The sequence below is a fragment of the Pocillopora damicornis genome, chromosome 10 (assembly GCF_964200805.1).
Source record: "Pocillopora damicornis chromosome 10, jaPocDami1.2, whole genome shotgun sequence".
Classification (NCBI taxonomy): domain Eukaryota; kingdom Metazoa; phylum Cnidaria; class Anthozoa; order Scleractinia; family Pocilloporidae; genus Pocillopora; species Pocillopora damicornis.
The window spans coordinates 9,360,314-9,373,081 of NC_142679.1; the positions used below are offsets into that span (position 1 = coordinate 9,360,314).

General features: G+C 40.1%; 3 protein-coding genes across 6 annotated transcripts; 2 read left to right on the forward strand and 1 right to left on the reverse strand.

Annotated features, from left to right (window-relative positions):
- Positions 1-1,492: 1,492 nt before the first annotated feature.
- Positions 1,493-12,232, reverse strand: LOC113677040 (uncharacterized). 4 transcript variants are annotated; one of them, XR_016180291.1, is made up of 7 exons: positions 11,976-12,226; positions 10,331-10,712; positions 9,779-9,820; positions 9,136-9,178; positions 3,002-3,064; positions 2,876-2,920; positions 1,493-2,204 (listed from the first exon to the last, which is right to left on the reverse strand). XR_016180291.1 is itself a non-coding variant. In XM_089184343.1 (7 exons), the coding sequence occupies exons 1-6, from the start codon at positions 12,046-12,048 to the stop codon at positions 2,902-2,904; spliced, it is 666 nt and encodes a 221-aa protein (XP_089040469.1). In that variant the 5' UTR covers positions 12,049-12,226; the 3' UTR covers positions 1,493-2,204; positions 2,876-2,901. The 4 variants fall into 4 exon arrangements, 3 of the variants coding, with proteins under 3 accessions (XP_089040469.1, XP_089040471.1, XP_089040470.1); XM_089184343.1 differs by having other exon boundaries at positions 9,092-9,178; XM_089184345.1 differs by lacking the exon at positions 2,876-2,920 and having other exon boundaries at positions 11,976-12,232.
- Positions 5,248-6,018, forward strand: LOC113677039 (uncharacterized). The gene has a single exon (XM_027193783.2). The coding sequence runs from the start codon at positions 5,308-5,310 to the stop codon at positions 6,016-6,018; it is 711 nt and encodes a 236-aa protein (XP_027049584.2). The 5' UTR covers positions 5,248-5,307.
- On the forward strand, positions 7,462-8,404 carry LOC149038828 (uncharacterized). The gene has a single exon (XM_089184346.1). The coding sequence runs from the start codon at positions 7,602-7,604 to the stop codon at positions 8,265-8,267; it is 666 nt and encodes a 221-aa protein (XP_089040472.1). The 5' UTR covers positions 7,462-7,601; the 3' UTR covers positions 8,268-8,404.
- Positions 12,233-12,768: the final 536 nt, after the last annotated feature.

Sequence of the window (12,768 nt, forward strand, 5' to 3'; positions counted from 1 at the left end):
AGAATTTCTTAAGGTAGTGCTCCGCGCACGGCAGGTGATAAAACCAGTGGGAAGGTTAAAATTTAGCCCGGTTTAAATCAGTGGGCGACAATATTAGTCTAGCCCTTTTACCCATGGGTAAATAGCGTTTGCCCACGGGCAAGGACGTTTTTGTGTGTAACCGCTTTCCCCAGACCGAAACTGCCCTAGTGTTATTTCCATGGATACATAAAAAAGAACAAAAGAACTTCGCGTGACAGTTCCTGAACTGAAAAATAGAGTTTATTTGCTCCCTGAGGTGGCTTGGCCAATCATAAAGCAGAATGTAGCTAATACAGGAAATCGCCTGCAGTGTTTTGAGGTGACCTCGATGCGCTTGGCTAATTTCACGCCTTCTTCGGACCCTTCTCGCAAAAAACTGCTGGACTGTTATATCTATGGAGGAATGTCGTATAGTAAGCAGGAGAAGCACTGAAATTAAGCTTAATAGATCTCGATTCGTAACATCCATGTCGTTCTGTACTTTTCCTGCCTATTTGTCAGGTCAGTGAACTCATATCTAATTATATTTGACCCTGAGGGGATTCTACTGTGTAACTGCATCCCCAAGGGTAACGTGAAACCTGAGCTTAACCAAACCCAAGCCATTTACCCAACATAAGGCCCCAAACCCAAGGTGTGTGTAACCACCACTAATGTACGATGGCCCGTAAGATTCTGACTGGTACTCAGTCGTCCCCATGAGGTGAGTGGCCATTGCGGATGGGAAGCGAGCTTTTGTATGATGACAAGCGACTAATAATAATAATAATAAATAATGACAATCTTTAATGAGGAAACTTTTTCACTAAAAAGTGGTTTACGAAAAGGACCTCGAAAAACTAAACATGGTTTGTGCGACTGAGGGTCTTTGTTGGAGTTAGAGGGTGTGATAAAAATCAATTCAGACGGGTTTTCATTCTTTTCTTTTTCTAAGTGAAAGATTATCTTTTGATTGTAAATGAAACTCATTATATGTAATGCACCGCGATAGGAGCCATTGCTTAATAGGTAGGTTACCGGTAGGTTACCATTATCGCGGTAGTTACTGATCTCGAAAATTGTTTTTTTTGTGTATGTTTACATTCATCGAGAATAGTTGATTTTGACTGAAATCCAAATACCAAAAACATCAGTCAGCAAATAGAACAGATCGTTTTACAGCCAGTACTTTTAAATCAGATTTGGCGGCACCAGTTCTTTTGTAGGAACGGGTCTCAGATCAGGAAACAAGATACAAAACATTAGGAGTGGGAAAACTGTGCTCGGAGGATTTTTAAGAAGGGTTTTCCCATGAAGCCAGGTATACGTAACTCCTTTTCAAGTTCTTGGTGTTCCTGGTTTCTATAAGAAAATAAGGTCAGGGTTCGGAAATAGGAATAGGCAGAAGCCTCACACCATTGTCACTATGACAGATATTTAGTGTCCGAACGCTTCAATGACAAACTGGGTTCCGGTTAAATACTCACTTATGTTGTCGAAGTCACTCCTTTATTTATATTTTGATTTACTTTCTTTTGGATAATGTTTACAGGTTTGGTCGATAGCGGCAGTGGTTTAATAAAGCCGGTTTGCGTTTAAAATTCAAGATAGTTAATCAAGTCAAAACCAGAGTAACTCTTGATCATATTCAAACATAAACTATAAGAACACTCCTCTTAAGGAATTTTGTGTAATTTGCATCATATACATTACTGCTTGGCGGTTTCTTTTGTATTTGACTATTGACAAAGATGAACCCATTTGATCTAATTTCCAGGCTTCTCCTTCGTGTGTCAGACACATATGACTTTCAACGTTGGCATGGATCAATACAAAAATACAACACGGTTATTTATAAACATTTGTGTCTTGTGCCCGAAGTGTTTCCCTCCAGCCACTGCGAGTGCCACGATATCACCGTGGAATCACAGAAAGGGTCAAGGTCCAAGCTAGTTATGTCCTCATCAAACGGTGAAAGGAGTGTGTCCAGTCGCCTACTATTGTGAGTCATCAATTTTTCTGTCCTCTTTATCCATAAACAACACATCGCAAAAAAGATTCCTTATACATAATGTCTGTATTGCGGTTCTATTCTCACAATCGCTCTCATCACCAAGTGGGCGCATACATCGACGCAGTTATCTTACATTTAGATTGGAACCAGGCCTTCATGATGTTAAAACGTACAGGAGGAAATATTTTATCTGAAAGAATAAAGGCAAGCAAGATAAGTCAGCGACTTCACATATGGATATGTGTTCATTTGAGCGTTCTCCCAGCCTGCTTTTCCTGTCAATACCTGAAAATAACATCTCATTCCTAACTCAACTGTTCGCTAGATATTAGATGAAATCTGCTCTTCCGCCAATTTTAATCATGTTTCATTTGTCTTCGCCTGAAAACAACTCTTCATTTAGATGTAAGGGATACCAGCCACATTTCAACGTGACCCTCTCTAATGCAGACACTATGCCGTCTTACAGAGAGTTGCATTTCACATAGCAATTCTACGTCGAAAGAGGATCTACGCAGTTGTTCTATTTGCGGGAAAAAACTGAGTTTGTTCTGTGAGTTCTTAGCAATGATCTATCAGAAGAAAAGCACAAAAATGAAGTCATTTATATCATAGATAGCTTTTTTTTGCCTTTTCATAAAACAGATATATTTCATGACGTCAAAAAGTAGCAAACAGAGGACAAAACGAGATTGAATCTTGATAAAAATGTCAAAAATAGGTGCACGGGAAGTAAGTGTAGAATCCTGGTTATAAAATTTTCATTCACACGCACATGCTCCTCACCCATTAACTTAAAAAAGATTTTTATATAATATAACCAAGGTAAACATCCGAATAATTCTTTGAGATTTTCCTTACCTCAAAAGATGAGTTCAGTCGTATCCCTAAATTAGTGGTGACTCCCTGTAGGAGGACAATAATGCGTAGCGTACAGTTCATATAGTTTACTAATGATTCTATAAAATTGAGATCTGTTTAATTTACCTGAAATCTTCTGTTGTTCTCCTGGTATTGGTATTTTTTGTGGAAGGGCTAACTGGACTCGAACTAGAACGGCAGAGAAAGAAAACTAATTAAAATTGTGGTAAGAATAATAAGGGAAGAGAGTTACGCGTCATAGGCCTCTTTCATAATGGCGGGCGTTATTATCATCCCTTTAAGTTCATTCAACTTATAAGCCTCACTTTTTAGTGGAAATTTATTACTTTTAAACATTGGTCGAGGACAAAAAGGCTAATTTACATGGATAGAAAATAATAGAAATTAGTCCTGTCATATAGGAAAGAGGTCCACGAGTGCATTATTTCTGCACCCAACTTTGATTCACTATTAATTTAAAAAAAACAACCGCCGAATTTTGGACTGTTTTTATTTGATTTTCTCTCGTTTTGGTAAAAAATCAACTGTTCACTACTGTAAGCAACTGTAAGCAACTCAGCTGAGGATAATGCGGAATATTCAGTACCACGTAATATTTCATCTTGAAATATTTGTCGTTGAAGATTTATCGTTGAAAAATGTTTCTATTGTGGGTCAAGTTTTTATTTTTGTTTGTTTTCTGTTCAAAACCAGTTCATACTTTCTACCTTGCTATAAAATCATAATCACAATCTAAAATGACGAAAAGGATGGTCTTAATCCCCGCTGCCTACACTCTGTTTCGTAAGTCCTTCGCTGCGTTTCACTGTTCGTTATAGTTTTCCCTTGCCTTCTGATATCCAGGTGAGAGTAATACGTGACCCAGCCATGCTCATCTTCTTTACTTCTAGAAAGGATGTTCCCTCCCGTTTCTCGCAGGCCTTCTTGGCATGGCACACATATGAATCATTACCCAAGTTTCGCGCCCTTACATCAGCACCGAAATGACATTACACTTAAAGATTTTGATCTTAAGTCCTACTCGTAAATTAACTTCCCTCCCAGATCTTATCCAACCTGGAATACGCCGCCATTGTTTTTTTTTTATCAACGTTCCCTTTATGTCTTCCTCAGTGCCACCTTCTTAAAGACCTTCGCGGCCAAGAACACAAAGCCATCTTGGTGTTCAATACTTGTACTTTCTCTTTGCTGAATATATTAAAAATCAGGAGTTTCACCTCTTTGCGGTTATTCTTGAACTCAGTTTCTTTGCTGAAGAAGTTCAGACTTATTACTTTCTTCTGAATCTAAGCCAATGCAATATCATTGGAAAATACGTCATGGCTTAGAACATGATTTCTAACTTATACTAATTTCGTTATATCATGTACTGTTCTTCTTATAATGTAGTCGACACGATCAAGTAGTAAAGTTGAAACTGTGCTTCAGGTATTCCAGATATCAAACAAACCGGCCGTTTTTACTTTGAGCTATCAGTCAGAGCTCACTTGTTCTCATATTACATGGCCTTGACCATCTTGATTAGCTTAATAAGAGAAATTTCTGCATAAAGACTTGTACAAAGCTGGCACAAAACCAAATATTAAATTAATCATCAGGCTTGGCACAAACTAAGGCCCCATTTACACGGTCTCGGGTATCCGAGACAACCTTCCCCCCCAGATACCCCGGGCGAGCTAACTTTTCACCTATTTCTTTACAAAATTCAGCTGACCGTTTACATGAATAAAAGCTAAGTTTTCCTTTTGTCTCACGATGTAGTCACGTGTGATGTAGATCGCGACGTTTCGACTGCATACTGCTAGTCTTATTCAAGCGATGAGGTCGACTGGTCATGCGTGATCTTATAAAGCATGATGCTTTGCTGTGATTAGTTGTTTTTCAACAGCTCTGATTGGTGCATTCCGATCCTTGTTGTTCATTCAGTGACCTGCTCCCTCGACGGTCCACTGTCGCACGGCTCTCCTGTTGTTGTGTTTTTGATCGTGGGCATCCACGCTTCTGGAATTTCTATTCCACTATCCCTGTTGATGTTGTTAGGGTGAAGTCTTATATGAATTGCCTCTTTGACCCTGCGCGTGTAGTAATAAGGGTCACGATCAATAAACTTTACTTCGTTCCAGACTGGCTTGTGTCCGGTGTTGTGGGCATGCTCTGAAACGGCGGAGGTCTCGGTACGGGCGAGTCGAATGTCTAGATCGTGCTCCTAACTTCTGTCTTACATAGGTCTTCCAGTCTGTCTGATGTATACCTTGTCGCATTCAAAGGGAATCCTGTAAACTACGCCATCTTGTTTAGTCGGGTCGACGGCGTCTTTTGGTCGTACTAACTGAGATCTTAGCGTAGTCAGAAGCGCTGTTAACGGTATCCTTCAACAGGTGGAATCACCAGAGCCTAACATCACGAAGGAGATGCGAGATGCACTTAAAAGCCTGAAAGAAGACGAGTCCATCATGGTTCTCTCAGCGGACAAAGGGCGCGCTAGCGTAGTCATGGATACTGACACCTACCGAGCTAAGATGTCTACGCTTATTGAGAACGGACCGAACCAGCTCCTCAACAAAGATCTGACAGACCGTCTGACCCGCAAGTTGTCCGAAAAGCTGTTTACCTTGAAGCGAAGCGGATATCTACCAGAGGCCGTTTACAACAAGATCAGACCCCGACACAAACAGCCGCCTAGAATCTACGGTTTACCGAAGATCCATAAGGCCGATGTACCGCTAAGACCTATCGTATCGTGCGTAAATACCTTTGCATATGATTTATCCGCTTACTTAGCCAAAATCCTGTCTCCTTTAACAGGAAAGTCAATGTACACGGTGACTAATTCAGCCCACCTCGTATCCACCGTCAGCAATGAGACGATCTCAGACAACGAGATCATGGTATTTTTCGACATAGAATCGCTGTTTACCAACGTTCCTATCGACGCCGCTGTAGAAGCCGCACTGCAGAAACTCGAGAACGACCCAAGCCTTGCAGATCGCACCACGCTAACGCCTGCACAGATCCCTGACCTTTTGACCTTCGTATTGAGATCCACATACTTCCAGTATAATGGATCAATTTACGAGCAAAAAGACGGCCATGGGGAGTCCGGTTTCCGCTGTTATTGCTAACCTCTATATGGAGAATTTCGAAGAACAGGCGATAACTACATCATCCTACGAGCCTGAATCTGGAAACGCTACGTGGACGATACCTTTACCATCCTGGATCGCGAAAACGTAGATGACTTCTTACAGCATTTAAACAACCAGTAGCCTTCCATCCGCTTCATCATGGAGACAGAGAAAGACAACAAACTCGCCTTCCTAGACACCGCAGTTTTAAGAGAACCTGACGGCCGCCTCACCATCAGCGTATTCAGGAAGCCCACGCACACCGATCAATACTTAGCGTATGATTCACACCACCCTCAATCAGTAAAACGCGGTATTGTTAAGTGCCTTTACGAGCGCGCCAAACGTCTCGTAACAAAACCCTCCGTCATCTCCGAGGAGACAAAACATCTGTCATTTTTTCTGGTATCTAATGGTTATCCTTTTTAACTCGTGAATTGCGCGCATGCGCAAGAGCGAGTTATAGATACGATGTGGGGAATAGCATTCGCTCGCTCGCTCGATTGGTCGATTCCTGTAAACTTTTTTTCGATTTTAGGCTTTTGAGTGCATTTGATAGTTTTTGGCGAGCAATAAACAAACATAATGGCGACCTTTGTGGCTAAGAATAGTGGTGGGGTGAAAAAGAAGCCAAAGATAATCTTAAAAGAGTTTTTTTTTCGTTTTAGTTTCAACAAGCGGCGCCAGCGACTGGCAGGCATGCAAGGATTCACACTGAAATAACAGAACAACCTTCGTTTTTCATAAAATTGTAATTCACAATCCTTGAACTTGAAAACAATCCGAAGATTCATTGAAAACATCACTTACTGTGAAGCGCACAGAGTTTACAGATGTTCAAAAGCTTTTTCTGTTATAGCGTGAGATTGAGGACAAAATCGATCATTACGTTTCGTATCGTGTGTTTTTCCTATGTGAAGCAACAGAAGATGCCGGCGACTGACGAAATTACAAGTTAATACGAAAATCAAATAACACCTAAACAAACAATTTTAGCTACCGATTTTCAGTGAATTTTTAACGAACAATTTTCTTTTAAGTTTCAAGACAGTTTGAAGATTCAAAATACGTATTACGTACTAAAATGTGAAAGTTATACACCACAAAATTGATAAATAGGTCTGAAATGAAATTCTATCTTGTTATTGATTATACGTTGCCTAGCACGTGACTAAAATCTACCCAGGCGGAGATCCAAAATGACGGTGGCAGTCTTGGCTTAGTTATATCACTCAAAACTCGTCCCCGTTTGTCTCATTTGATAAAGGGGGAATCGTTAATGTTTTCATTAAGACAGTATTGCCTTGATTTTCTAATTTTTACAATGTTAGACAGTAAATTTCACTTTTCACCCATATTTACTTCCAACCTTGCTTTTGAACCAGAAACAAAAATGATATACGTTTAAAACACATGACATCATCCACCCTTGTCAAATGTAATAGCATGATCATTTCAATTTCAATTACTTTGTTTCTTTGCTACATTAGCGAACACTGAACTACTGCTTGTACTCTAGATACGACAATCAACCACAAAATTCCCTAAAACAGATAACATTAAACATAATCCAAAAAATCATGTGTCAATTCACGAGTTTGCTCATAGAGCACTTTGATTCTTTCTTGCAGAAACTTACCAAGACCGGAAAACCATACAACAATGCCGAACCCGCCAACGAGTTTAAAACTACTGCGGTTTTACCTTATGTCAAAGGTATTTCCGAACAGCTTCGTCGTTGCGTACAACAACAAGGCGTACGCGCTGTTTTCAAGCAGGAGACTACGCTAAGATCTCAGTTAGTACGACCAAAAGACGCCGTCGACTCGGCTAAACAAGATGGCGTAGTTTACAGGATTCCCTGTGAATGCGGCAAGGTATACATCAGACAGACTGGAAGACCTATGCAAGACAGAATTAAGGAGCACGATCGAGACATTCGACTCGCCTGTACCGAGACCTCCGCCGTTTCAGAGCATGCCCACAACACCGGACACAAGCCAGTCTGGAACGAAGTAAAGTTTATTGATCGTGACCCTTATTACTACACGCGCAGGGTCAAAGAGGCAATTCATATAAGACTTCACCCTAACAACATCAACAGGGATAGAGGAATAGAAATTCCAGAAGCGTGGATGCCCACGATCAAAAAACAACAACAAGAGAGCCGTGCGACAGCGGACCGCCGAGGGAGCAGGTCACTGAATGAACAGAAAGGATCGAAATGCACCAATCAGAGCTGTTGAAAAACAAGTTATCACAGCAGAGCATCATGCTTTATAAGATCACGCATGACCAGTCGACCTCATCGCTTGAAAAAGACCAGCGGTATGCAGTCGAAACGTCGCGATCTACATCATTCACGCGTGCATCTTGAGACAAACGGAAAATTAAACTTAGCTTTTATGGTTATTCACCACGATGAATAACCACAACCTTTTCTACGTTTACATGAAGTTGTGAACTCGTCTCGGAAAGGCGAGACAACTCGAAGGGGGGGGGGGGAGGGCTAGTTGTCTCACCTCAGCAGGTAGGGTAGCCATGGCAGGTGGGACAACTTTTCCTCATGCAAACAGCTTGTCTCGCTCACTCGAGACGTAACAACTCGAACAGAAAATGCGTGCGCAAGCTGGGACTGGAATGTTTACAGCTATTCTTTCCCTTTCGTTCGCCATTTTGTCTAATATGTAACCTGGCCGAACAAGGGTTAGCAGATGTCAAATTTCCTATAAACACTCCACAAAGTTGTCTCGGGGGAAGGGTTGTCTCGAGTACCCGAGACCTTATAAATGGGGCCTAAATATCGGTCAGTACCCAGGAATATTATGTATTCATGATAAACTCGTCCAAGTATTTCATCTGTCTGGGCCATTTAAAAAAATTAAAGGGTTCAGCGTCTTATCTTTAGTGTATTACAGAGTAATATATGTGTAATTCTTACTTACTTTTATGGCATATTTCGACTCCAAAGTGAAAAATTATTCCGATGTCACAAACTACACATTACCAACCAAGTCAACTGAGATTTAAAAGCAAGGCTTGAAGCAAAGGAAATCATTTAAACGCTCACCTATTTAATCCCTGGTTCTGATAGCTGTTTGGAAGATCACTTACTTCGGTAGCAGTATCATTGACACTTTGCTCCGGTGGGCTATGACTGACAAAAGAAAAATAACACTCTCACTACAGGCTCTCCTCATTAAAATATCTACAGCAATAAGTTTCATAGATAAAAACGCGTTTGTCCAGAAGACAATTCTAGACATAAACAATCGTTTTTGCAAAAATAGGAAAAATGTCCTTAATTTCCTCCACACGATACATTGAACATGGAAAAACGCTCTAACCCACCATCTGCACACGAAATAAGTTCTTCATCAACAGTAATTTTTTTTTTTCAGCATGGTTCAACTTATCAGAGGATAAACTAGTATCATACAACAATAACGGATTCAAATAATCTCGGATTCCATTTTTCATTGGCACTGGAATATCTTTTTTTGTCCCGCGCTCGTGACGAGGCGAATTTTCTTTAATGCTATGCCGAGCTCGAAATCTCTCATATTTCTTTTGCTTAAAGAAGCGATATTTTCAAAAGTCTGAACAGATTTCCCATGGGAAGAAATTTCACTCTTGGGAAAAGTCGAGTACTGCTCAGGTTGGCCTTTCGACTAGTGATGCCTTCATTAATAACATCTTCGGTCGCTGAGTCACTGGTGCCGGGATTAGATAGAACTTAGTGCTATAAACTCATTACCTCCAGGGTTTCAGTTTCACTTGGGGATGTGGCGCTTCAGGGCTGAAAAAAAAAAAGAAAGAACATGATACAGAGGTATTAGTATGCTTGAGAGATACACAGACAGGCTATACTTATAGACTAGGCTAGACTAGACGACTTGACTAGGGTTGAAGGTTGCATGGGGAATCATTTTCTTCAATTTCAATTCAGCTGTGATGATCAATCATTTTATTTATTTGTGGCATCGTTTTCCCGTTGGTTTGTGCCAAGTCTTCTAGTACCAAGGCTCCATGGGGAGCCTCACAGTTACACTTTATTTATTACTAAAGTATGAAATCAATTGTATTTACATATAATCCTTGTGGCTGAGGTAAATACCAGCCCAGATAGGGTACTCGATCAGTTGGGAAAAGTAATATTTTCCATGACCTCGAAACGAAAATTAAAATAGGTCTGTTGTAAACTAGAAACGATCAAAACCTGAAAATCAGAAAGTCTCTAATGGAACATATCGAGATGAAATGATTATAAGGTCTAAAATAACCTGTAGAGGGCGATTAAGTATCTCACCTGCGTTCTCTCCCACAGCATATCCAAACTAAAGCGATGATCATACATACAATTAACACACCACCAAACGTTATTAAAAATATCCCAAATGAAGTCAGCTGTGGTGCTGGTGGAGGCTGTCGCACAGGTTTGGTGGTGTGGACGACCAGTTTTTTAGTTGGACTTGCGACAGAAGTCATCATGACCAACGAACTTCTCATGTATTTTGTGTCAGTTTCCAGGTGAATGCTTCTTTTAATTGACGAAGTAAAACTGATTTTAATACTTGGTTGGACCGAAGACGGAATACAATTTGAGTAGAGCGCAGATTTAACTAAAAGACTACCACTTGATCTAGTTTGTGGAGAGATGGAGTTCTCTATGGATGAAGATGAATTAAGCTCTGCAGAGGAAAGAGGGTGCACATTATCAAATGTAATCACAGTAGAAAATATAAATTGCTCTTCTGATCCTCTTTTGTCTCCAAAACAAACAATTGCATGGCTTACGCGTTACCATCGACAACTTCAAAGAATGCGGGTACAAAATACAATAGCTTCATGCAGATGCCCGCCGTCGAACTTAGGTTTTGATTTTTCTAAGTCACGTAACTCCTTACAAATAAATTCTACAGGCGTTGCCGTATTTCAAAATTTATGAGAAAGACTTACCTTAGCCATCCAAGTAATTTTCACCGCTTTTTGAAATAAAATGTTATTCCTTAGTGCGAAATATCGGAAATTTTCATCTCTCCCTCTCACCTAAATAATTCTTATATTGATCCCTGTACTAGACACATTCGACGAAACTCTGTATAATTTGCAAGTTGGAGAGACAAAACGAGAGTAAAATTATATAGAGAGTTTTATGTGGCTTTCATTTTTCCGTGAAAAGCCACAGGCATAACAGAGACACAAGTGATAGCTAGGTGATATGCTCCTTAACTTTATCGCAAACAGATCAGTAGACTTTTTCATACAACGAATCACAATGCATTAACGACGAGGGATGTAGGATTTTTACTCTACACCAATGAGAAAGGAAAGATTCTAAATCCTGCCTGGATTTATGATAATTCAGTTGTATGACGTTGTCAATAGTACTTGTCAAGAACGTAATTAAAAATGATGAAAAACCTCATTTAAAATTTCCAAAATATTCAGCAGTCCTCTCGCAATTTTTTCTTTAAAAAAATTCAGCCCCACGCCTTCCAATCGTCTTCTGTAGGTGAAGTAACCTCGCTGATTTTGTATCGATGAACTCACGCCGTCTCGGAGATTTCATTAAACGTCATTTCATGCTTTCATATTTCGGTTGCTATAAAATCTGGCGAACTTTGATTGTCTGTATGAAAACATGGGCAATGTATCTCATAAAGTCGGATTAGCTTGTGATTGAACATAGTGAAATAAATAGCATACAATCACCACACTTGCCGAAACACGTCACTTCTATGGACTACTGAAACCCGATTAATAAAACCTTCCACTTATATTGCCCAGGAGAACAACAGCCTTTACATCAACGTGACAATAGAGATCCTGCAACAGCCGCGACACATTCCTTGTATTCGCTTAGGCTTTAATAGTTAAGAAACTACATTAAAAAAAATATTTAAACTCACTGAAGGCGAGTCTCAGTAACCAAGGTGAAAATTAATCTTTACCTGCACAACAAGTGAATATTCTGTCAAGCAAGACGACCAAGATGAAAAACAAGAATGTACGCGCAGTATTCATGCCCGGTTCACGCCGCACTGATTTACCCACCGCCCTTTTAACGGCAATACTTTCCGCCAATTTAGTTTTAACAATGTGAAGTTCTTAGAAGCAATTACTTCATGTCGACTTTGCTAGGAAGTGCACGTTCAGAAGTGATGATGATGCCCGTGCGCTTTTGAGAAAGGTAAACAGTGACAAAATTAAAAGCTCCCTTCTGCCAATAACATGACAAAGTTGACAGGTCATGCAAATAAGATTAATATTCTTCAAGGCCCACGTATCCAACCGGTATCGACAACAATTAATTGTAATTATCAGCTTCCGGCCGGCTTCATTTTTAATCGATTGTGTTTTCACTGTGGACAGCTGCTCTAAAGAATTTCACCTTCACTGGACAAATGGGACTATGCGGACCAATTTGAAGTGTCTTCTTCTAATTTGAACTCGACATGACAACAAAAATACCTTAAATGAATTGTTTTTACCTCGATGACAAAAAGTAGCTAAGACAGACCGACCTGACCGTCAGAGGTTTGTGGAAGTTTCGCTCTTTAAGCCCTAAAATCAACTAAAACGTTCCACAGAAAGTTCTCGAGAAACAAAACTGTACTTTTTTGCTGTCTTCAAATTCAAGGTTTGTAACTGACATGGACGATGAAAACCTAATGAAACAAAAATTATAGGAAAATAGGAAGAGAACAAAAAGGGGCATCAGCCTCATACCACCCTATCCCGCAT

Bases quoted from the DNA above. Each gene is read 5' to 3' on its own strand.
- LOC113677039 (XM_027193783.2), top strand. From the start codon at position 5,308: ATGCGAGATGCACTTAAAAGCCTGAAAGAAGACGAGTCCATCATGGTT.
- LOC113677040 (XM_089184343.1), bottom strand. From the start codon at position 12,048: ATGAATACTGCGCGTACATTCTTGTTTTTCATCTTGGTCGTCTTGCTT. The intron at 9,821-10,330 runs GTGAGATACTTA...TTTTTTTTTCAG, and splicing joins TGCTGTGGGAGAGAACGCAG to CCCTGAAGCGCCACATCCCC. The intron at 3,065-9,091 runs GTGAGCGTTTAA...CTGCCGTTCTAG, and splicing joins CAGAACCAGGGATTAAATAG to TTCGAGTCCAGTTAGCCCTT.
- LOC149038828 (XM_089184346.1), top strand. From the start codon at position 7,602: ATGTGTCAATTCACGAGTTTGCTCATAGAGCACTTTGATTCTTTCTTG.